The sequence below is a fragment of the Centroberyx gerrardi genome, chromosome 16 (assembly GCF_048128805.1).
Source record: "Centroberyx gerrardi isolate f3 chromosome 16, fCenGer3.hap1.cur.20231027, whole genome shotgun sequence".
Taxonomy (NCBI): domain Eukaryota; kingdom Metazoa; phylum Chordata; class Actinopteri; order Beryciformes; family Berycidae; genus Centroberyx; species Centroberyx gerrardi.
The window spans coordinates 15,149,305-15,172,281 of NC_136012.1; the positions used below are offsets into that span (position 1 = coordinate 15,149,305).

General features: G+C 40.5%; 4 protein-coding genes across 5 annotated transcripts; 1 reads left to right on the forward strand and 3 right to left on the reverse strand.

The window, feature by feature from the left end:
• Nucleotides 1-5,919: 5,919 nt before the first annotated feature.
• Nucleotides 5,920-7,624, forward strand: nkx2.5 (NK2 homeobox 5). The gene is made up of 2 exons (XM_071903689.2): nucleotides 5,920-6,253; nucleotides 6,951-7,624. Exons 1-2 carry the CDS (start codon nucleotides 5,920-5,922, stop codon nucleotides 7,559-7,561), a joined length of 945 nt encoding a protein of 314 aa, XP_071759790.1. The 3' UTR covers nucleotides 7,562-7,624.
• A 1,797-nt stretch (nucleotides 7,625-9,421) lies between these two features.
• Nucleotides 9,422-13,282, reverse strand: bnip1a (BCL2 interacting protein 1a). The gene is made up of 6 exons (XM_071903473.2): nucleotides 13,192-13,282; nucleotides 12,832-12,924; nucleotides 12,576-12,667; nucleotides 12,270-12,374; nucleotides 12,024-12,142; nucleotides 9,422-11,367 (listed from the first exon to the last, which is right to left on the reverse strand). The coding sequence occupies exons 1-6, from the start codon at nucleotides 13,270-13,272 to the stop codon at nucleotides 11,171-11,173; spliced, it is 687 nt and encodes a 228-aa protein (XP_071759574.1). The 5' UTR covers nucleotides 13,273-13,282; the 3' UTR covers nucleotides 9,422-11,170.
• Nucleotides 13,283-13,762: 480 nt separating this feature from the next.
• Nucleotides 13,763-16,077, reverse strand: atp6v0e1 (ATPase H+ transporting V0 subunit e1). Of its 2 annotated transcripts, none has more exons than XM_071903412.2 (4): nucleotides 15,858-16,077; nucleotides 15,256-15,303; nucleotides 14,304-14,427; nucleotides 13,763-14,157 (listed from the first exon to the last, which is right to left on the reverse strand). In XM_071903412.2, exons 1-3 carry the CDS (start codon nucleotides 15,959-15,961, stop codon nucleotides 14,334-14,336), a joined length of 246 nt encoding a protein of 81 aa, XP_071759513.1. In that variant the 5' UTR covers nucleotides 15,962-16,077; the 3' UTR covers nucleotides 13,763-14,157; nucleotides 14,304-14,333. The 2 variants fall into 2 exon arrangements, with proteins under 2 accessions (XP_071759513.1, XP_071759502.1); XM_071903401.2 differs by having other exon boundaries at nucleotides 13,763-14,154; nucleotides 15,858-16,075.
• Nucleotides 16,078-18,186: 2,109 nt separating this feature from the next.
• rpl26 (ribosomal protein L26) lies at nucleotides 18,187-22,529 on the reverse strand. Its single transcript, XM_071903343.1, has 4 exons — nucleotides 22,467-22,529; nucleotides 21,472-21,643; nucleotides 21,225-21,365; nucleotides 18,187-18,352 (listed from the first exon to the last, which is right to left on the reverse strand). The coding sequence occupies exons 2-4, from the start codon at nucleotides 21,637-21,639 to the stop codon at nucleotides 18,224-18,226; spliced, it is 438 nt and encodes a 145-aa protein (XP_071759444.1). The 5' UTR covers nucleotides 21,640-21,643; nucleotides 22,467-22,529; the 3' UTR covers nucleotides 18,187-18,223.
• Nucleotides 22,530-22,977: the final 448 nt, after the last annotated feature.

The window sequence follows — 22,977 nt, forward strand, 5'->3', positions numbered from 1 at the left end:
CCATCTATGATTGTCATTACTTACAGCATCATAGCTTTTGTACAGGAACAGCAGTGATGATGCCAAGGATTTGGTGGCCTCCTTGGTTACTGCCAGCGGTTACAGTGTGTGTGTGTGTGTGTGTGTGTGTGTGTGTGTGTGTGTGTGTATCTGGACCTGATGGGCGGCAGAGGGCACATCTTTGACCAGAGACGTGCACAGAGACCAGTGCTCTTTCCACACCGCCTTTGTCTCCACATGAATTATCTATCGGGCCAAGTGTGGTAATCAAGCTGCTCCGGCAAGCCTTATTACAATGTTGGTCATTTAGCCTATTAGCAATGCCCTTACCTCATTTCTTGGTCAACTCCAATTGCATGGAAAAGAGAGCAGTCAGCATGTTAAATGGGCTGGAGCAGGCTGGGTGAATTAAGGGCCATAAAGCAGCGTGACGCAGGCCCATCACACTGAGCTGATACAGCACAGCCAGGCTTGCAGAGGGACAATGCAAACCTCAGGGCACACAGACACTCCTGCGTCACTGGAGGAACCTGGTATGATGAGCTCATGATTATGCAAACTAATATTCAGAGCGCAAAGGAGGACATCAAGTTGTGTATTTACATACCCAGAGCATTAGGCATATAAAACAGCTCCTAACAGACCAGTCATGTCCTATTTAGAGGTGACAGAGTAGGTTACTGTCCTGCAAGCTGACACTGATGACGACACACTGTGCCACTTAGCCTGCACTGTCACAGATGTTGACTTTTTGCTGACACTCTTTTTTTGCAACATATTGGCTTTTGATGCTGGATAACAGGTTAAATCATCAGAGTGCATCCTGCCAGGGAATCACAAATAACCAGCCATTAGTAGCTTGAAATTTATCATCAGAGCAAATGAACAGAGCAGATAAACATAAAATTTGTACGAAACAATCTTTTATACATAAGTAGGTTGGTCACACCAAAAGAGCAACATTTGCAATAGGTTGAAAAACTCCACTGCAGCATCCTTTTCTGTAATACCTGTTATGAAAGCAGAGGGACAATGTTGAACAAAATAAGAATATGGGTTGAGGATGTGAGAAAATTTGCTGTTTTCTGCTAACAGAATATGAGTTGAGGATGTGGAAGACTGTTGAATTATGTTTCCTCTATTCAAAAAGACATGATGAGGAAGAGATGTTAATGCGGTTGGGCGCAACCACTGTGTGACGCTGCCCCCCTCTGGCCATTTCTTGTACTGATCAAAAAGAAAAACATGCAAACTAATAGAACACACTGCAGCAGTCAAAAGTAGATACAAGCTAGCAGAACAGCTGTAGTATACAAATTGGTTAAGTGCACAACAAGTGCAACAGCAACCTGAAGAGATGAGCATTGCACATACCAAGCAAACAAAAAAGAGATTCAAAAGGACTCAAAAGGAAAATCGTGGGAGTGAAACTGATTCCTGCACTTGTAGTAAATGAATGTCCCTGCTGCATATCAGTCTGTATATGTCAACATGGGACAACCTGTCCCTCGAAATCCATTCATCAGCTCATGAGCTGGAGCACAGCAGCATCCTACCAGTGACCTCAAACATCAGCTGTACAGAGGGCCGTAGACAAAACTAAAGCAGCACACTCGGCACAGGGGAGCAGCCATCCTCTTATGCCCTCGGGGGCCATCACACCACCTTGAACTCAGCGGCAGACCGTGTGAAGCCTTGCCAAGCCTATGAACATGAACTGGGGTGTGTGTGTGTGTGTGTGTGTGTGTGGGGTGGTTGGGAGGAGGCAGAGGACAGAGGGGAGAGGCGATGCTGCTCCCTGCACCAGACAAGACAAATGATGCACAGACAGATGGCACTCGACATAACTTTCATCCCAGTTAGTTTCCAGTTACGACGACCGGCAGACTCAGGATCAGCGGATGCTTTAGGGTTGTGGTTACATTCATGTCACGCAATAAATGATACAGCATGTTGACCACCAAATGAACTTTTTCTCACAGTACAGCTATCATCATCCTTATCATAAAAATCCTCATCATCATCTTCATAATCAAGAAAGTGAATAGACAACAGATTATTGCTGTAAACCACTGTCTGATCTAGTTCCTCCAGTGGCCACATGGTGGTAGTCTAGCACGAGGGGTGAGGCGGGGAGTTGGGGGCGAGGGTCCCAAAAGATTTGTCTCACTGACTCAAACCACATCACTCCTGTCTAAACAGCAGAGGCAGCTCATGAAATCTCATCCCCAGTTACTAATATTATATGAAACATTCAGGGTGTGAGAGAGATGGAGACACGGTGTGAGAGTACAGTTGCCGTGGCCTGGCCTTGGACCGAGAGCAAAGGGGACTGTATCAACCATTAATTGATGCATGGGGGAATAGGGAGGCACACGGGAATAGAATGAAAGTAAAAACAGGTGGTGATATGAATTTCCTAAATATCAGGATAATGTTCTGCTGAGAGTAGAAGACCGAGTAGCACGAAATAATCTGTTGTGATGTTATGGTGTGACCAGATCACAAGAAGAAGTCAATTCAAAGTTTATTTTGCATTTTGAAGGTGGTCCGTGAATAAAGGCTGAAGGAGAATAACAAACAATTCAATAATTCCCATAATTCCTTAATCTAGGAAAGTCCAGTCATTATTTATGACCAGATAAATCAAGATGTAGGCCACAGTCCGGAGCTGCTCCATTGACAGTGAAGAGTCTGCAACTTTGTTAACAATAGAATAGACTCAATATGTTCGTATCATTTGTTAACACCCAAATTAACTATATTTACAGTATTGCCATACAAAGAGACCAAGGAATTATGTTGCGTTCCTCCTGCCACCTTTTCCCATTTTATTCCTCCAACTGATTCTCAGTGGAAATGCATCTGTGTCACAACAGATTAAGGGACAGACAAGCCTTGTTTTCTCATGTCTAGTTATGGAAAACACTAGTGAATGTTCATTTGTAAACCTGAACTATCTCAGGACATAGGTCTAACCGTTTTTATGAATGCTGAATTTCAGTAGTATTCTCCTTTAACTGAAAAACTTCTTACACATAAAATATAACAAGTATGTTATTTTATGAGAGCTTACTAACAAACTGCTAAAAGAAACTTTGTTATTTGTACATAGTCATCAAGAGTAGTAGAATACTACTAAGAGAAAACAACTCAAAACAGGCTTGTAGGTACTTTATTTGTCGAACGAGTATTAAAAAGATCTATTGCATTACAGCTTAAACGCACAAGCATTTTGAGTGGGCAATAAGCTCATTCTTTTACTTAGAGAAAGTGCAAAATGTTTGCTATTTCCTTCTTGCTCGGATTTTGTCCTAATGTGTCTATTCCATCCCAATTAGTCTAATTACCAAAGCGTTAATGGATTCTAAATCACCGAAAAGGCCTCGAGGACAGAGTGCGCCAGCCCATTTTAAAGCGGCGTCTTGCGCCACCAGGAACGTTTAGGCCACAGACAAAAATTTTAATTTGGGTCACACACACACACACACACACACACACACACACACACACACACACTCGCACACGCACACGCACACGCACACACACACACACACACACACACACACACACACACACACACACACAGAAGCCCATTCCGACACGCAAGCCTCAAAATATCCACACGTTCGTGCAGCGGAAGTTTTTAAGCAACCTTATCTACGGCTTTATCTGAGTTGGAGATGTGCTGCAGAAAGACGGGTCAAAGGGGACCGCGGGGCTGATGCAGCCCAAAGCATTAGGGATATGAAACACATGCCAGACCTGTCATGTTCAATTTACAGTTGACAGAATAAGCTACCATCCAGAGGAACTGAAGATGTATTCAGTTTGGAGTCTAATTCATCAGCCATAGGATTAATGGGCCTAAGGTTTATGATTGTTACTTTTCTTTATATTTCTTTTGGCAGTTAATGACAGAAATGCAGCCAAGCGAAGATTACTATTTGACCAAAAACATTACACTCTAACAAAGCTCTCGGACTTACGCGTGAAGGCCAATGGAAATCAATCATGAAGAAAACATTTTCCATGCCGTGTGCTTCCCGTATTCGTTTACTTTATTTCACCAATTATTACAGCAAGAGACGGGCCAGTGTTGACTCTCACTGCGCCTGAGAAAGATTTCATGGCCATTCATCAGCTCGCGAGGCGCGCAAATAGTCTTTAAAACTATAAACACCATCGCTGGGTCGGAGACAGGGGGGACCCATTTACCCCGTGGCTGCGCTAAACGCTGGAGATAAAACAAACGATAATACTGTCTGTCTCCTGTGACCGTCTCCACAGGCATTAATAGCAGGTTTAGTGCCAACCGTGCAGTGGGCAGCTTTGGAAATGCGTCATTACGCACAGTTCTCTCTATTTCCCTGCTGTCCAGAGAAATGTTTCGAACATTTAACCCGTGTGATAAATATTATATGTATCAAATAAATAATTAGACACTTTATTGACCCCTTTAGGTAAATTCTCTTCTCACTTCCCTCTCTCCAGAGTGTGTTTAAACTATATATAACAGTGGGTGTCTTGCTCAAAAGCACTTCAGTAGAGCGGATACTTGCTGACATGGGGCTTGAACCCGGGCCTTCTGGTTCAAGGATGGTCTTTCTAAACACTAGACCACCTTACCAACCATAAAAGGCTTTAAACGGACAAAACTAGAAGCATTTGTCTCAACGCGATGAAATAGGACTTTTAAACGGGCTGCAACAGAGCAATAAGAACTGAGTGTCATATGTGACACTCGGAGACATGGCCTGCAGCGTGGGTGGGAGGGAGGGAGGGTGCAGGTTTGTTGTCATCTGTTATCACGTCCTGATAAGCCCGACAGTGGCTCCAGGATCTCTTGGAGGCAGACAGCAGAGTGTGTCGCTCCTGGTTTCAGGTTCCGTGTTCAGGGACCAACTTGTTGTCTGCTCCGTTTCCCGTCGGATTAAACTATTAAGGCAGGCCGGTACCCCACGCACGCACGCACGCAGGCACGCACGCACACACCCACTCATATTATCCCCTGCTAAATTCTCTCAAGAAACATAGGCCTATAGGTTAGTGCAGTGTTGGCTACTCAGCTGTTGAAATATTTATAGATTATAAGATAACATATTAGTTTCTGCACTGTTGTATAAATTATGTCTGGCAGGCTACTTGAAGCTGTGTGTCCATTCCCGTCCAAATACTGTGCCTCTAGAATAAACTGGGATATATTCACGTTGTGCGTAATGACGAACTGCAACACTGGAAAAAACATAAAACACCTAAACAAGTCATTTAGTCTAGTATCGAGAATAGTTTCCTTAAAACAAGTGAAAAAAATCTGCCTGTGAAGTGAGGTAATTTCACCTGTTTCCAGTGCAGTTTCACTGGACAGTATCACGAAACAAGACAGAATAAGGCAGAATAGGAAAGATTACTCAAGAAAATCACTTAAGGAAATAATTAACGAGTTGATTTGCGTTGGAAGGACGTGGAATTAGATCACTTTTCATAAGGTTATTGTCAGATTTTTTCATTTTAAAAATTTTTTTTTTTTTTTAGGAAAAATAGGCTACGATTTTGACTAGGCAAGGTGTTTTTTTTTTTTTTTTGCAGCAAATGAACAGACGTATATTAGGCCTACATGCAAGATTACCAGGCATCATTTTACGTCATTTGTAATGGGAGCAGCAGTGGCTCCATATACGAGGGTCCCACTGACTCCCCCTTCCCACCTCTCTGCGTCACAGGGAGAGGGAGGCCAAGGAAAAGTTAGGAGACAGGGTTGACATTCAAAATGCACACTTCACTCAAGATCAGTCCGGTATAACAAACTAACACTTGAACTCAGTAAATATTACCAGGAACTGGAGAGAGTTTGTAGGCAGGGTTTTTTTTGTTGTTGTTGCCTCCTTATGACAGGTTTATAGGTTTTTGTTCTTGGCAATGTTTCCTAGCCCTAGCACGTCCACTCCCTTCTCTGTAAAGGATATATTAAACTTGGAGCAGAGTCATGACGACATGGTGTCTTTGGACATTTCTTCTCGTATGGACTGCACCGTGCCGACCTCCTCCTGCATGCTGGCCCGCTTAAAGCAGGAGCCTCTCCGGGAGATGTCGTCCGGAGCCTCGCTGTTTGGAGAAGACCTCCACCACGAATCTAAAGCCAGCAGAAGTAATGCACTCAGCTTCGCTTCTACCTTTTATGGGAAATCCCTCATAGAAATGGACATAGTGAAGGATGGGAAATCAGACTGTTTTGAGGGAAAACACAGAAAAGGTGAGTTCTAGAGACCAAAAATTCAACTGTATGCAAAATCAGGCCTTGAGGCCCAAACTCTGGTTTGTACAAAACGCAACAAACACGCTACAAACAACTCTACTAAAGCGCTAATATAGGAACCATTTTTACTGTATAGGCTATTTTAATTGCGTTTCTGAATCAATCAATACAACACTTAAAGTGATGGTCAACATTAACTTGTAGGCTAGACTATGTTTAAGATTTATTAAAGTACGTTTTCAAATAAAACAAACAAAATCAATGTACTTAAGATTGCATTAGAATAAATGACATTTCCAAATTGAGCACAGATTATAACAACATCATGTTATAGCCTACTATTACACAATGTATACCATTTTGTTGGTGCTTTTATCCAAAGCGTTTTACAGTACCATGAGCATCATGGGTGGCCCAGCGGGACTCGAACCACTAACCTTGGCAGGATTAGGGCCAAAATGTTTGAGCTTCAGTCTGTTATATGGTGTTGTACCATCATGCAACTAGAACATATATCATACTATTATATTAAATTATTATTATTATTATTATTTGCAGCAGCAGAAGTAGGCCTAGTAGTCGTACTAATGGTAGTAGTAATAGCCTATTGATACTAATATGATTATAATAATAAACCTATCCATTTTCACCACCTCTCTCTCTCTCTCTCTGTGGTTTTTTTTTATCACATCAGAAGAGTTCAGTCCTCCAGCCGAGGCTATGGAGGACATGAAGGCCGAGGATCCAGACCGGCCCAAACCTCGGAGGCGCAGGAAGCCGCGGGTCCTCTTCTCCCAGGCGCAGGTGTACGAACTGGAGCGGCGCTTCAAGCAGCAGAGGTACCTGTCCGCCCCGGAGAGAGACCACCTGGCCGGGGTGCTCAAACTCACCCCGACCCAGGTGAAGATCTGGTTCCAGAACAGGAGGTACAAGTGCAAACGGCAAAGGCAGGACCAGAGCCTGGAGATGGTGTCCCTCCCGCCGCCCAGACGAGTCTCGGTCCCGGTCCTGGTGCGCGACGGGAAGCCTTGCCTCGCAGACACGGCCACCTACAACACCTCCTACAACATGGGCCACATCAACCATTTCACTTACAACAACTACCCAGCCTTCAGTAACTACCCCAGCCCGGGCTGCAACACGAACTATGCTTGCAATTATCCAGCAGCCACCATGCAAACTATGCAAGGATCCTCCAGCAACGGGAATTACATGAACTTTGGGGTAGGGGAACTGAATAATGTGCAGAACACATTTTCCTCCAGTAACGGGGTGTCCTCATTACATGGCATTAGGACATGGTAAAATAAGGGGGTCAAATGATCCAATAATCCATCGTAATTACTCAAGAAAATAGGCTTATTCGCTGACTGCATGCATTTGTGCTTAATTACTTTGCGGAGTTTGTATAACTTTAATGTCCCCTATTTAATAACGTACTTTTGATAGGAAGCCGTTTTTCGTTTTTATTTTCAGCACCAGTTTTTGTTTAAATATATTTTCATTTAATTTCATGGCCATTAGCTCAAGGCAAAGCTCACATAACTGTAATTTGAATGCTGTAACAGTTCTGTAAGGGTTTATTTGCCCTACTGTTTTGATTTCATCTTGAGACCCTGAGGCAAATAATAGCCTATTGTTTGTAAATAAAGTTGTTTCTTTGCGAAAATTAGCCTTCATTTTTGATAATCAAAAGAATGTAAGGTACCTTTATTTAACAATTGAGTGAAATTGTTATATTATTTAGCTTATGGGAAATTAACTCATCAATTTAATAGACTTGATATGTATACATAATCGTCCTTTTATATTATTATTATTATTATCAATATTATTATTATTATTATTATCATTATATACAATGCTTCTGAAATAATTACAAGTTGTACGATAATAATTAGACTATTATAATCCCTGCATATTTCATTAAAAATACACTCAGCAATCTTAACAGTATGAATAACATAAGGCTAATATAAATAAGATACTAATCATAATAAAAAAATAAAAGCCTCTCGGCCTCAACGCCTAATGGTTGAATTGGCGATAGATCTAATTCAAATAAAAGACCTTAACATCGACAATCCTTGCAGCATCATATGGTTGGTGTCAGGTTAAAGTGTTCAAGTGGCATTTAGGAAGCTTCCTTCAATTTGCTTAAATGGGGCTAAAAGGTTGTTCAAGTTTACACAGTTTACAACCCAGTCGGCTGCACGTGCGCTCTACATGCTCGTTTTTACTGTTCTATTAAATGTTGCTCTGATGGAAACGGCTGTGAGCCTTGACCTTGACCTGCACTAAATGAGTCAAATTAAGTTCTGCAAGGCAAATGTTATTTCTAATTTTATGGATTTAAAATGTTCTAATTTTTATTCACTGTATTTTGGAAACACCTGCTCTGGGCTCTAGACCTTATATGTTTTGTCAGACGACCCAGCCTCAAAGCTTTTCTCCATACTAAAGTGTGGACAAACTAAAGATGTTACCTGATCCAACCAGATATTTAACAAGGGATCATGTGTGAAATAACTGAATATTTGAATGAGCACCTTATTATTAGCTCTGACAGCATATTCTCTTACTAAAGCTTCCTATTTTTAAACTTTTAGCTGGACTATTACGCTTTGCTGGGAAGAAGTAGTTATTCCTGTGTTTCAGTTGCAAATACAAACTCAGATAAATCTCAAGTGTGGAGGATTTACACTAAGCAATGAATAATGTACAGATTCTGTCTATGATAGCCCAATAGCAGACAGATAAACACTGAAAAAAACAAATGGTCCTCGCAGAATTCACTACAAGAATCTGGAGTGGTGCACATTCCTAATAACTGCCTGGTTCCTGCATCTACGTCATGAGACCGGTACTGGGTTTGCTCTCCTGAGACCCACTTGTCTAGATACGGCCCGCCTCGACACTTGATTGACACTATCGCAGTGCTAAATGCAAGAATAGTCCAATTTGCTTGACATAGAGCCAGGAGCCTCGCCTAAGTGTGCAGCTATATGAACAGGCGAGGAACTGGCTATGCCCAATTGCCACCACTTTAAATGAGTAAGAGATGCTTAGGCATCTCTTAGGTCTCTCCACACACACTCTGTTGTCTTGATTCTCAATGGAAAAACATGCCCCAAGAAAACACAAATTTGAGACAGGTCCAAAACATAAGGCCAGAAGGCTGTGTGTTTATTGATAATCAATACTGACAACATTTACACAGATTTTCTTTCCAAAATGGCAATGTCAGGCAATTGTGGAAAGGGTAGCAAGGTCATGTAGCCACTCCGGCCACCCGCTCCTCTGAGGTGTTGAAAAGGCAACGTCAGATAACAAAGCCACACAAACCTAAAAATATCCCCCCTCACCCTCCACCCGCGCTGGAAAGGGAGAGGGAAACGGGTCGGAATAATCTGCTTTTCCGGGTCTTATCTGAAGAAAGGCAGGGACGCATGCTTCTCTATCTCTGCCAATGTGATTACTGCCACTGCTTTTCTGAGCTTTTCTGCTCTGCTGCAGGCCAGTGCCAAGCGAACACGGGCAGAGTTGGAAGAGAGTATAACCGCTCTTACTTTGAAGCTACTTTGTCTTATATACATACTACAGTATATAATAACTGAATACAATAAACAGACAATTCCATGTGCAAATATACTGTTCTGATTACATAGTGAAACACTACAACAGCAGGTTAGTGTGGTTGCGTTTGAATCTTTAGTTAGCAGAAATAATTTAAATACTTCTTCTCCCAAAATTGCATTAACTTGCTACATTGGAATAATAAATTAAAACTATCATTATATCATTATATAACAATAGGCCTTGCACATCATTTGCACAGCACCTGCATGATATCAGGCAACAATAAAATGAACAGTGAAAACTATATGATGGTTTGGTTAAATTACGATGCAGTTACAGAAAAGACTGAGAAATATACAAAAAGGGACACCTTTCTGTTACGTAGTCAATGTATCATCTACAACAGAAAGTCTACAGATGATACATGTTTATATATAAATTTGCACAATTAGACGTGAAATTGGAATGATAAGAGATGAAGGAAGAGCTGTAACTGGAATCAGGAGAATAGTGCCACTTGTTTTACTATAGTCTGATTATACTGAAGTTTTGTTTACATTATTTTCATTGAAGACAATTTTTCACTCTCAAACTGATTGACTTTGCTCCTGATATGAGGACTTACAGCATGTCATAGCTAAACATGAGTTTTACATCTGCCTGCAAAATATATATTCACACAACTGATTTGTTAGTAACCACTGAAGCAAAACAAGCCTGTATCTTGAATTAAAGTGCCATCTGAGAGTCGCAAAGAAATTCAATTTCTATACTTCAAGAACTTCTGTGTGTATATATGCATCTTTGATGTTATACAACAACAACAACAACAACAACAACAACAACAACAAAATAAAACAGCTTGGATATTTCATAGGAATGTTCAAAAGAAAAGAACAGTATGGGCCGTCACTCTTCTCACATAAGATTTCAACAAAAGCAATGCACAGCATCACTGTCACACTAATCAAAGATAGACTTCCTATCAAATTTGTGCTACAAACAAGTACATCCTCTTTTACAGCAGAATTAATCATTCTCTTTGTCTGATGAGAGTTGCGTAGACCAAAATCTTTGCAATAAATATGACATTGAATGGACCTAGATGTGCAGAAATCCTTCCTCTTCATGGACAATGTTTTACTTCCAGCACCTTTGCAGTTAAGCTGAGTGAGCAGTCCGTATTCCATAGAGCAGAAATTAATGCACTGTGTATAACATGACACGCACCATTCAGAGTTGAGTTGTTTTTAAATAGTTTGTGGTGACTTTGGACAGTTAAAATCCTAAACATTTGCATAAAGTTATAGCAGAGCTTCCTCAAAAGTACCTGGACTACAGGAAGGGGAACAGCCTCTTCTTCAGGATGTAGAGGACGGTGGCGAGGAAGAGGGCCAAAGCCAGGAAGATGAGCAGTTTATCAGTGAGCTCCCTGCGGTTGTACTTGGTAATGAGCTTCCTCCCAAGCTGGATGGTTCCTGTCATCGCCTTGAACTCCTCGTTGGTCTCCTGGACCGTCCTCGAGGAGGTCGCTTCAAACAACAGAGAAAACACTGTTCACTACAGTGGTTCAACAAGCCTTTTCTTGACAGGAGGGCTGGGTGATTAAATTAATATCACGATAATAACAAGAAGTTATTTCAATACCAATATATAACGGTATGTGTATCTGTTCATATGAAAAGTTATGTTAAATAATCAAAGTGATGTTCATGACATTGAACTGCACGGTAATATAAAGTACGATAAAGCTAACATTTTCAAATAATATTTCCTTATTTGTTTCAGATCTCATTTTGTGTGAGATTTTAATTAGTATTTGCTTATTATCAGCAATTTAGACAACAGTGTGCATTGCGAATTGTGCATTGCGATAACTTATCATTACTTTATGACGATGTGATTCTATTGAAAGACAACAAACAATAATATTGAATATTTATTGCCTAGCCCTACTCAATAGTCTTCATTTTTAAACATTACAGGCATGCAAATACTGTCATTTTAATAAAAAAATAAAATAAAAGCCAGTGCAGCTCCTATTGAAATGTGGTTCTTTGATTTTTCTAGTTCTTCTGCCTTACTTCAATCTCTATATTCATAAAACTCCACAGTAATAGCCACACATACACTACACATAAACCAGGACATGGTGTTTTATCCTTGTGATTAAGGATGCACCACTAACCGAGTGACGTCATGGTCTCCTCGCTCTGCTGTACCTGCTGGGCCATCATCCGGCTGATACTCATCAGACTCTCTGTAATATCACTGGATGTCTGGGCCAGGCCCTCTTTGGTCATCTTCCTGGTTTGAAGGGATAGGGGATTTAATAGTCACAGTGACAGAAGAGATGAAGATGATGTAACCGTCCTACCAATTAAAGTGGTCCTACAAAGGGACAGTTTAGGATATTGAGGGGACTCAAGCTCACCTTTGTCTCACAGCACTGTCTGCTCCATTAAGAAGTGCCTCCTTTTCCAGGTTGTCTATGGACAGTTTGCTGGCCAGGTTGGCTTTCCTCCAAGTCGTCTGGTTACTACAAGAACATACAAAAAAGATATATTAGATAAAATATACAAATATATATTACATTGTTTACGCAGACACAATGCTTCCCCCCCCCAAGAGTGGCAGTGAAGTCTGCATTATCAACACAAATGAAGGAGGAGGACACAAAGATGACAATTCATATAAGTTGGCATATGGTAGTCTACTACTTCAGTGTAAAAAGCATTACCTCAGCATCTGTTTTCGATGTCCCTCTACCTGGCTGAATAAAGCCTGCTTGTCCGACTCTTTGTCCTGCTCCATTCCCATTTGCTCTAAATCCTGTCAAAGTAAAAAATAATAATAAATCCAAGTACAAGTTGCTGCAGTGCTTGGAGCCTGGGTTTACCTCCTTTACACCACATGTGTAGGGTATTTTGGAGTTCTTATGGTTGTGCTGATGACTGCAAATGATGTTTGAGAGATTGACAAGCAATGTTTCTTACCTGAATCCGCAATCTGAGGTTGTGAAATCTCTCTTTCACTTTGGAGTTCAGCTCTGTCAGCTTGTTTTGAGGTCCTGTGCACTCATTGATATCCTGGAAAGACAACATGACACAGATGGGAGACACACACAGCTCATACATCATTGCAAGGTTTATTCATTGGCATCAAAACTAAGTAATGCCGTAGTTTCTAAATGGAAAGAAACGCTATATGCCGGGTACCGTTAGCTACTGCTGGCAGCTGGGAACACGCAATGCAAGTGCTGAGAGACAAAACGACCAATTCCCCTGAATGACAAGGTGAAATACCAGTGTCTAATAACGAAGCATTAAGTAGTTTTATTAAGTTAATATTCCCACCTGGACGAGAGCCTTGATTTCTAAGTCATATTTGAGTATTTCTTGTTCACATATTCGGACGTGGACATCTGACGACGCCATGTTTGCCAACGAAGAGGGTCTAACTACGGCAAGCGGGACGCCGGTAAATTACTGTTTTGACTTTGTCCGACAAAATGCACTGTTATCTCCTGTGGTCTCCTACAAGCTACTTATCGACTGATGTTTGTGGCATACAGACATTGTTCTATATATAAAACAACAACAATCTTGACCATAACAGACTGAAATGCCATGGATTTAGTTACTTTCGTGTGTAAAGAGCATTGAACAGAAATGGCCTACCGTTCTTTGATACCATCTAGGACATAAAACTGAACTGAAGGTACTTTAAATAATTGTATCATGATAAAATTGCATATACTCATGTTTCAACTTAATGTGCAAAAAGAGTCTTGTTCCATGTACACTTGTGATAATGTTATTATTACTAGGTAATGACATAGATGTGTTACAGTACAGTTATAACTTTTAATCAAAGTTATGAGCTCATCAATTAGGCATAATAACAAACAACACAGTACTTGACCACTAGAATTGATTCATAGTTTATTAATTACTAATTAATGAATGTAGTACATCCATCACAAATATAAACAGACAAAAATAGGTCACATCAAAGACACCACACATCGACTTTTTATGGCAAGGCCATTCGTATTAACAGCAAAGGCATTCAACGCGCAATATACATCATATGAACAAAACAACGCCAAGCGAAGGCCAATTTTATTTAAATTAAAGCACATTCAATGAGATCTCTCAGAAGTCCTTTGGGAATCAAGTTTGTACAAGGCACCATTGTGGGCATCTCTCGACAATCACACAGGGATCCGATTTTAAGGCAGATTAAGAAGGAACGATCTCTTTGTGGAGTGAAGAGCGAACGCTCCATTGGTGTGGAGCAGTGACTCAGGTCCGACCCTGCTGAGAGAATTCACAATAAATACAGTTGAAGGTGTTATACAGAGAAAGCTCTTCCACCGATCCAAATAGTTATAGGCTACATCTCAACTGTATGTTCAATATGTTTTTTTCTCTGTCAGAAGGAAAAGTAAATATGAGCAGTGTACCTGTACTGTCAGGAGGCCTGGGAGGGTGGACTAAGGCCAATGATAGTTCAGGTACCAGATGGTGTCATTGCTCAGAGCCGGTCCAAACAGGGGGTTCAGCTGGGCCAGGATCGCTATCAGCCAGCTGAGAGACAGAATGGATATTCATGAACATCAAATTGGAGACCACAACAACACCAGCATGTATTTCAAAAGACATCCTCCAAAGCTCAACAATATGGGTATTTCTTATTCACCAATAAGTGTTGATTCTGCTACTAAGCCTACATTTATCACGATAGGAAGTCAGTCTAGTCGTTAAGATGATTTCATATAGCGTCACTCTGAGGGCCTTTGGGACACCAGACCACTAACTTGAAGGCTGAAACATTCTGCTTTGTCTCTACTGCCCCCTTTTGCCCATCTGAAATGTAACACGACACTATCTGCACACTTGGTAGCCTCTGATGATAAATAATTAACGATGAGGAAGAAATATGCGCAACAACACTAACAGGAACTATATTTCCCTGTTAAAAATGTGTAAGCATGACAAATTTTGAAACTGTTTTTCTCAGCAACACACACAATTAATATGGATTGGTAGGGGAGAAGACTGTATCGAACTCCATCCGAGTCAATCAATGTTATCGCAGATTGTCCATAGGCTCAGCTGTATAACTGGATAATCTTTGGCTTGTGGAAAAGACAGGCTTCTCAATTGGTTTGGTCATTCAAAATGTTCAAAATGTATATTATAAGCCTAATTCTCTTGGACCCTCCATCATTTTGATCTACTATGCAGTGCACCATCTACTATGCACTATGCAACTAGTGTATATATGTTGCTGCAAATCTAGGATTTGTCTTCAAACACTCTGACCAACACCACCTAATATTACTCTACAGTACTTAAGATGCAGCTTATGTAGTTAGAGTCAACATGTTACATTTCCAGGATGGCAGTACTCACAACAGGTAGCAGCACACTGCAGTTAACACCAGCATGGTAACTATCACCCTGTGGGCAAAGGAGACGAGAAATGGTTACAACTGGAGGTATAGAGTTAAATATGAGCATAGACTGACTAGCTTAAATGTGTTTTTAAAACATCCTTGACCATTTCATTTAACACATGATCTCATGATGCAAGTGACAAAGAGGCAAATAAGGGAAGTTACAAAATGTGGCACATTTTCCATAAACGGAATATATTTATTCTTGGTCTAAAAGTGAGGAAATACAAAGTTTCTTGTAGTACGATCAAAAGGCCCAAAACAAAATACAGAAACAAACAAAAGCTAGCGTTATCCTCACCAGTCAGAACTGTCAAATTAGCCTAAGTTAGCTAACGTTGACTTTTACTTAATGGCGAGTAGCTCACAAGGATAAACTTTATTTAGTTTTGCAGGTAACGTTGAGTAACTTATTGAGAGTAAAGCTACTTTCTCTCATCCTATTTCTCGGGGTAAAGGAAGACAGTCTACTTTCACCAAATGACATTGATAGGATAACACAAAAACAAAGTTAGCTCTTTCTAGCCAGCTGATAGCTAGTCAAGCTAACAAACTCACCCTCTGTTTGGCCCTTTGGGGATAAACCAGGGCACTACTCCTCCAACAATGCCCCAAAACAGGGTCATGACAGACATGGGAATGACAAAACTAAGTTCTGCCATGTTTCTGTTTGGTTCAAGACCAAGAAGACCTCAGAAGTACAAACTTTCGGACTCAGACAACTTCGGTACTTTACAGCTGTAGTCAAGATCCACACGACGACAGAGAAAAGGCAGCACGTATCACATGACCATTCATCAGCCAAGGAAGGTGGGAGGAACGAAAACCGAGCAATAAAGTCTGAATCTATTTCCTTGACACTGTGCTTTAACCTACAGGGACTTTAGAAGAGGGAGAGAAGAGGAGTTTAAAACCCTAAGTTCAACCGTCGTAGCTATCAAAAATGACTGTAAAGCAAGGGTTCGAGTGCCTCATTACTTCTATATACCAGCAGAAACCCAACATTTAAAATAGTATTAAAGTCTTAAAATATTGAAAAGTTTATTCAATTATAGTAATTCAGTGTTAATAATCGAAATTATTACGTTATTCTTCTGCCAAGCAATACAGTTCTTACGACGTGGTTGCTAAGCGACAAAAGTCAGGTGTGCGTTTATTGGGTATTTTACAGCGGCGTTAAACGTCACTCAGGCAATCAGAAGTGAGGAACAGAGCTGTCCGGTTTGGGGATTTAAAAGGGGTTCTGCTCTGGACACATTTCCCTAATATTTTATATGGGAACCCAAAGGAAGAGTATATAACAGGCTTAATTCCAAAAGGCCAAAATGAAATATGTCCCATTCAGAGAAAAAAAAAGTGACACCTAAAAGCCTATGTTTACAAAATGATTGATAGCACAAAAAACAAATAATATAACTTTTTAAAGGATAGGTACCCCAAATTATTGGACAAAATAATTTTGACTATGACAGGCTCCATTCTATTTTAGAGATATTTAATGAACTTCTGGTAATGATCCTCCCCAAAATACACATGTAGCGTTTTGTAAACCAACGCTTCATATTGTACGCCAATTACATGCGACTCCCATCTTAGTGTCTGACCCTTTAGAATGATGCAGGACGAATTCAATCAGTGAAAGACTCAGAAGACTTATGAACCCATCAACAGCATTTCACTCAGCTCGCCTGCAATTTCCTTGTCTGCCAAGTTCTGATAGATTATCACCCGGTCCCCCATTTCAATGAAACTGTCATTTCTATGCAAATATCACAACACTGTGCTTTCATGCAGACATCTCCTGCATATCTGGCCATTGCAATCATATTGCCTACTCATAATTCTGACATCCTCATATCCTTCAGGGATCAAAGGACAGGAATAATAACCGCTAGGCATCATAAACTCTGCAGCATGCACACCCCAATAAACGTGCACAAGCAGTCAACCTCCAAAGTGAGCTTCTCTGGGGGACCGCTCTCATAACCACTTCAGACCCCTCCACTCACAGTTCTCAGTATGATTGGGTAATTCCAATAAATATGATCAGGGACACAATGAAACTTTGAAGAACTCACTGCACCTTTAAAGAAGCCCAAATCTGTAGATTGATGGATGCACAGGCCAAGAGACATCAAATGAGTGCAGTATAAAAACCCATACACTATCAAAAAAACAACAGTATGTCAAAACCAACTGGTTAATGCAAGAATTTCATTGGTCTGGACACTTTTTTTTAGCTAGTGTGCAGGTCTCTATGCTGCCCTTATACAATGAAATGTTACCTGGTTCTACCTCTCTAGTAGATGCTGGTAGTTTCACAATGGGGCTGAAAGATATTGACAAAAAATCTAATTGCAATTGATTTCACAGAATACTGCAATTGCAATTCAAACTGCAATTCATTTTTGTCACACATTTTGTAGAACTTTAAAATTGTTTAAATAGGTGATTTTGTTAAAAATAAAATGTCAGTGTGCAGGATTTACTGAGGTTGAGTATGATTAAAGTTTTTCACCAATATTATACTTGATTCATGGACCAAAGATTACAAAAATACCTTGTTTAGAAATCCATTTTGGATGCTCCTCTCTTAAGCAATTAATTGCAGCCTCTGCAATTTGGAAATAGCAGAAGTTTATATTGCGATTTCATTTTTTCCCCTGATTAATTGTTCAGCTCTATTTCACAACTACATTTTCAAAATGGAAGAATGTGGCTGTGATTACAGACCCTGAACGCAGTCAAGATATGTATACTTCAAAATTAAAAGCATTCTACCCAAATGAAATATTTCATTTTGATCTTCCAAATTACACTTGAAACTATGTCAGTATGAAGGAACCCCCTCCTCCCACTATCAACAAATGAGACGGACAAAGTGAAATCCATTTATACAGTTTATTTTTAGCAAAAGATCCTTTTCACTCCTGCATCTTCTCAATGGTCTCCTCCTTGTATTTGCCCTTCTCCTTTCCATCAGCGCGAGACTTGGCCTTGCGCTCCAGGATCTTCTTGCGGTCCTTGTCCAGCTTTAGCCTGGTGATGACCACCTGAAAAGAAGAAAATGGAAATTTTAATAAAACCATGAATTTTTCTTGGCATTTACATCAGTCTTGCAATGCAAGAAGGGCATTTCACCTCATGTCTCAAAATCCTGGCCTAGTCTAGCAAGTTCACAAGTCATAACATTAGTGGCAATGCAATGACAGACTCATGTGCAGCAAATAAAAGGACATATTTCCAACAATGACAAAGCCAAGTCCACAAATCGATCACATCTGTACCCACTAAACGTGTGCACATCCTCAAAGAAATTATGTGGTTGTTGGTCTTATGGACCGCTTGAGTGCCTGCTGAGTGAATGTCTAGCAAAGAGGGGTGATCTGTCTGGCCAGTAATATAATCTGTACAGATACACAATGAAGAAGCCATGAACATTGTAACAGGGATCACAAATTCAGCTTCAGACAGTGAACAGGATGGGCTGATCAGTTTATGCTAAAGTAGTATTGATCACCATTCCAGCTTGCTGTTTGAGCAAGAATCAGTTTGGAAGGGGTCATATAGGCTTTGCCTTTTTGCTAATTTTGCATTTTATAGGGTCAATTGTAAAACAAACTGATTTGCTCATATTATGCATAAAACACTACATGGTTATGTATATTTGGTCAATTCATCAACCGTTGCTTGTCAATTTAAAATTGACCCATTGATGTGAAAATGCAGCTGTAACACTCGGCTATACCAGCAATTAGCCAAGCCAAAATAAACGCTCCGTGTGTCATTATGAGTGGTGCAGAAACTACACTTTGTTTTGGCCAATTCACAAATGCAGATGACATAATAAAATGTTACTGCAAGCGGGAACAGACAGAAGCCTCGCTCAACAGCAATTGCAAAAAATAGCCATGCCCCAGACAACCAAATGTAATTTTCATGAATCACATCTGGGTAGTTATGCCACCTGTATAGCTTTTTCAAAGCCTGTGGACATTCTATAACCTACCGCCATTTCCATTTGATCATGAACAAACACATTTACTGCCAAATGCACTCAATGCAGCGCAGAGCTTAGGATAAGTGTTAAATACAAGATGTTGGGGGGAAAAAATTGAATTAACAGATGTGTTGAAATAAGGGAGAACTGGATGGTTGGCAGGTATGCTGAGGGCTGCAGTCAGAACTAAGGGTGGGCATTAACTGTAATGATTTGTCTTCACAGGGAGATTGTGCACATTGTGATATGGTACCATATAATTAATGTGCATTTTCCATTCATAACTTTTGCTAGAGCCATTTACATCCACTGATTTCACATAACTTTTCACTGCAACTATTAATAATCTGAAATCTTAAATTTGCATGGTTTAACATCTAGTTCAAATGCCAAGCTCCTTGTGAAATTATAATTACAAGTTGAGCGCAAATGAACAACCCAACAAAATGGTTATGCCAGGATTCTCTATGATACCAGAGTTGCATGTAAGATAAGAGGCGCAAAGCATGGAAAGTGCGTCAATACTTGAGGATAAAAGTGGTGTACTAAGTTATTGTTTGGTATTCTGTATAAATAAATGCTGCTGTTTCTATTTTCAACTAACTTTTAGTTGTTGTGCATTTGTCAATTATTTGATTATTAAAATATCAAATTCATGATATAACTTCCTCTCCATTCTGCTGCCACAGCACAATGTATGTCTGTGCTATTTGATTTATAAAATCCAAAAACGGCCACAACAGGGTACATTGTTATTTCTGACCAAAAGCACATGAACGCACAACAAGCCGTATTTATGACTTCCCAACTTGGAAGAGGGAGCTTATGAAGCGTACTTGATGGCAGCATCAGACCCTGTTAGCCAATTCATTTGAGAAGCACTTCCATTAGAAAAGAAAAGGCTGGCAAGATGTAATACATGCTGTCAAGTTTGCCCTGCCACAATTTTTCTAAAAACACTATACCACAACTGTACATGGAATGGTGCAAGAAAATTCCAGGCCAATTATGTAAGTACGATGTTTTGCCATGGCAAGTTAAGGCCCTATGAGTTTTACTTATTCTTTCATTGTGAAGACATGCTGTGCTTGTTTACCTTTTGAAACGAGCATTAAATGGGTCTGAAAACCTAGTTTGACTGATCCTCAATTCTTTTACTGGCATATAGTTTACTTAAAGGCTGCAAATGAAGTACTGATACCATTGTAATTGGGTTGTAATTTCCACTAACTTGCAATCTAGCTTTAGAAAATAAAAAAAAAATGTGTCTTGATAATATCTGAAGATATTGTGATATATTTACCATACTGACCACCACTAATTAGAACAATGACGTTTTCTGTAGATACAGTGGAACCAAAAGGTAATGCATGCAAGTCTGAAGAACATCCACTCAGCTTGGTTTCTCTCAGAAAAAATTCTTACGTTTTATGAAACTAGGCTATGTTTTAAGATTATCTAATGGTCCAACTGGGGCACTGCTGGAGGGCTATTTTGAAATTGACGAACTACAGAGAAAGAGTCGGCAATGCTGACACTGAGGCAGGAACCCTGAAATGTTTTCTGCGTGAGCTGCTGGCAGAGTTTTCAGGGACTAACAAAACCATCCTGGATACACCTGCCTCTTGCACCGTGCTGCAGAAGTATATTTTTGCCAGTCATACTCCTTCATAACTACACACCTGCACAATGCAGGTGTACAGACTACCAGGTTAGACGCCTACTTGCACAGTCCAGATGAAACTCTACAAAAGCAAAAAATCCATACAGCTTGTTAAACTTTGCTTTCATCCACTGATTTCCCCAGTGCCTTTTGAAAACTAAAATGGTGCACAATACAGGGCTTCCCCTCTTACACTTGAATCTGTCTTATTTACATAAAGGCAGACACACAGATTTACACAATCTTGGCAACTTTGTCTCACCTTGCTGGGGTGGATGCCGACGTGGACTGTGGTTCCGTTGGCCTTCTCTCTCTGCACACGCTCAATGTAGATGACGTACTTCTTCCTGTAGACCTGCACTACCTTGCCAATCTGCTGGCCTTTGTAGTGTCCACGGACAACCTGTTGGCGCACAACACAAAAACGTAAATGAAGAATCTGGTGCTGCAAAACCTTTATACCAATTCCCTGATAAATCTCAAACATTTAGCAAGCCAAACTACGTTACCTGGACTTCGTCATCTTTGCGGATGGGCATGGACCTCACGTTGTACTTCTGACGGAGCTCCTTGGAGAGAGGGGAAGACATGATCTTCCTCCTGATGTGTGAGGGGGCATTGAAGTGCCTCTTGCGGTTCTTGCGCCGAGAGGATGTCACAAATGGATTCAGCTTCATGATGCTATGAGAACACAAGACAGGTATCCATTGAAAACCACTTCACACTGCCAGATAAGATGCTCAGGTTGGGTAATGCTACTTGGCCCAACAAACTTCCAACTTACTTGTCTAAATCATGCAAAGTCCAAGGGTTCAAAAGTAAATGGAGAGGACAGTAACTAGCGTCTGTTAGTCACTAAGCGTCCGCATTAAATTACGTACAAGTACTGTACCAGAAAAAGCATGATCTTAAGGTGTAGCTAGTTAGCATTCAGTTCAGGAAACACATCCACTTTAACATTTAAAGTATTTCTCCGCATACCACCTCCCCTGAAACACAACCTGTATGCATATCGCAACCGGTTAGATGCCCACCTTCTGGTTTTCCTGTATTAACGTAAGGTAGTTCTGGAAAATGGGATGCTAAGTTAGCTAGCTAACGCTAAACCATTAGCATAACACTACAGCCAGGTCCTAGCGACAGGATTTCTCGGACATTAGCTCAACAGCTAGCAGGTTAAGTTACAGACCTCGAACAAAATGTTATTTGTCAGAGTTCAGCTCACTAACTGCAGAAACGAGGGACCTTTCTACGGTTCTGCGTTGTATCTATCCTCCTATTCTCCGCCGTCAACATGCGGGTAGGCTACTGATAGACGAGGGAGGGGGACGGAGATACTGAGGTTTTACTTGGTAATCTATAGGCAACTTGGGTTCAATATTGGCCGTTTATTAATTGTGACAAAGTAAATAGGCTATTTACGCCTTTATGGGGATACACATTGAGCTGAAATACAGGATGGATGGTGATAACTTTCGTGAAATTGTCTGCCCCGAGTTCTTACCCTGCCGATGACTCCTCTATGGCCGGCGGAAAAGAGAGTCTCAAAGTACTTCCGCTGACATTAGTTCACACACAAATCTCGCGAGACGTTTGGAGAACGAGAATACATATGAGAACAGAACAGCTAAACATCTATATTATAGCCATTACAATAAAACAACAACCACTAGCACCTTGATTTGGCCTTGTTAGTGCTGTTATCTTTGTTGTATGTGGTTCTATTAGTTGAATAAGACTTATTGAAATTATTTCTTTTTGTTTTTGTTTTTTGTTACATCTGACTGTACCTTTTATGGTCCTGCATCATTCAAAGTCCATAAGCATGATTTCAACGGGCCCTATTTTCTTATGGGCTACAGTCCAATGGTTTTATTTAGCCTATGCGACGGTCAAGCTCTGTACTTTGCGACTTGCTGCCCATATGAAAATGTGTCACAAGATGGCGCCAAAAGCAATAAATCATAACCTGGTCACCACTTGTAAAGTTTCCTCTATGATTCATCAAGTATTAA

What these genes read in the sequence shown, in the direction of transcription:
- nkx2.5 (XM_071903689.2), top strand. Translation starts at nt 5,920, where the DNA reads ATGTTTCCTAGCCCTAGCACGTCCACTCCCTTCTCTGTAAAGGATATA. An exon ending in TGAGGGAAAACACAGAAAAG is followed by an intron (nt 6,254 to 6,950) that starts GTGAGTTCTAGA and finishes TTATCACATCAG; the next exon opens with AAGAGTTCAGTCCTCCAGCC.
- bnip1a (XM_071903473.2), bottom strand. Translation starts at nt 13,272, where the DNA reads ATGGCGTCGTCAGATGTCCACGTCCGAATATGTGAACAAGAAATACTC. An exon ending in CATCGAAAACAGATGCTGAG is followed by an intron (nt 12,375 to 12,575) that starts GTAATGCTTTTT and finishes ATGTTCTTGTAG; the next exon opens with TAACCAGACGACTTGGAGGA. An exon ending in GGAGACCATGACGTCACTCG is followed by an intron (nt 11,368 to 12,023) that starts GTTAGTGGTGCA and finishes TGTTGTTTGAAG; the next exon opens with CGACCTCCTCGAGGACGGTC.
- atp6v0e1 (XM_071903412.2), bottom strand. Translation starts at nt 15,961, where the DNA reads ATGGCAGAACTTAGTTTTGTCATTCCCATGTCTGTCATGACCCTGTTT. An exon ending in CCCAAAGGGCCAAACAGAGG is followed by an intron (nt 15,304 to 15,857) that starts GTGAGTTTGTTA and finishes CTTTGCCCACAG; the next exon opens with GGTGATAGTTACCATGCTGG. An exon ending in GCAGTGTGCTGCTACCTGTT is followed by an intron (nt 14,428 to 15,255) that starts GTGAGTACTGCC and finishes TCTGTCTCTCAG; the next exon opens with CTGGCTGATAGCGATCCTGG.
- rpl26 (XM_071903343.1), bottom strand. Translation starts at nt 21,639, where the DNA reads ATGAAGCTGAATCCATTTGTGACATCCTCTCGGCGCAAGAACCGCAAG. An exon ending in GCAAAGATGACGAAGTCCAG is followed by an intron (nt 21,366 to 21,471) that starts GTAACGTAGTTT and finishes GTGCGCCAACAG; the next exon opens with GTTGTCCGTGGACACTACAA. An exon ending in TCGGCATCCACCCCAGCAAG is followed by an intron (nt 18,353 to 21,224) that starts GTGAGACAAAGT and finishes TCTTCTTTTCAG; the next exon opens with GTGGTCATCACCAGGCTAAA.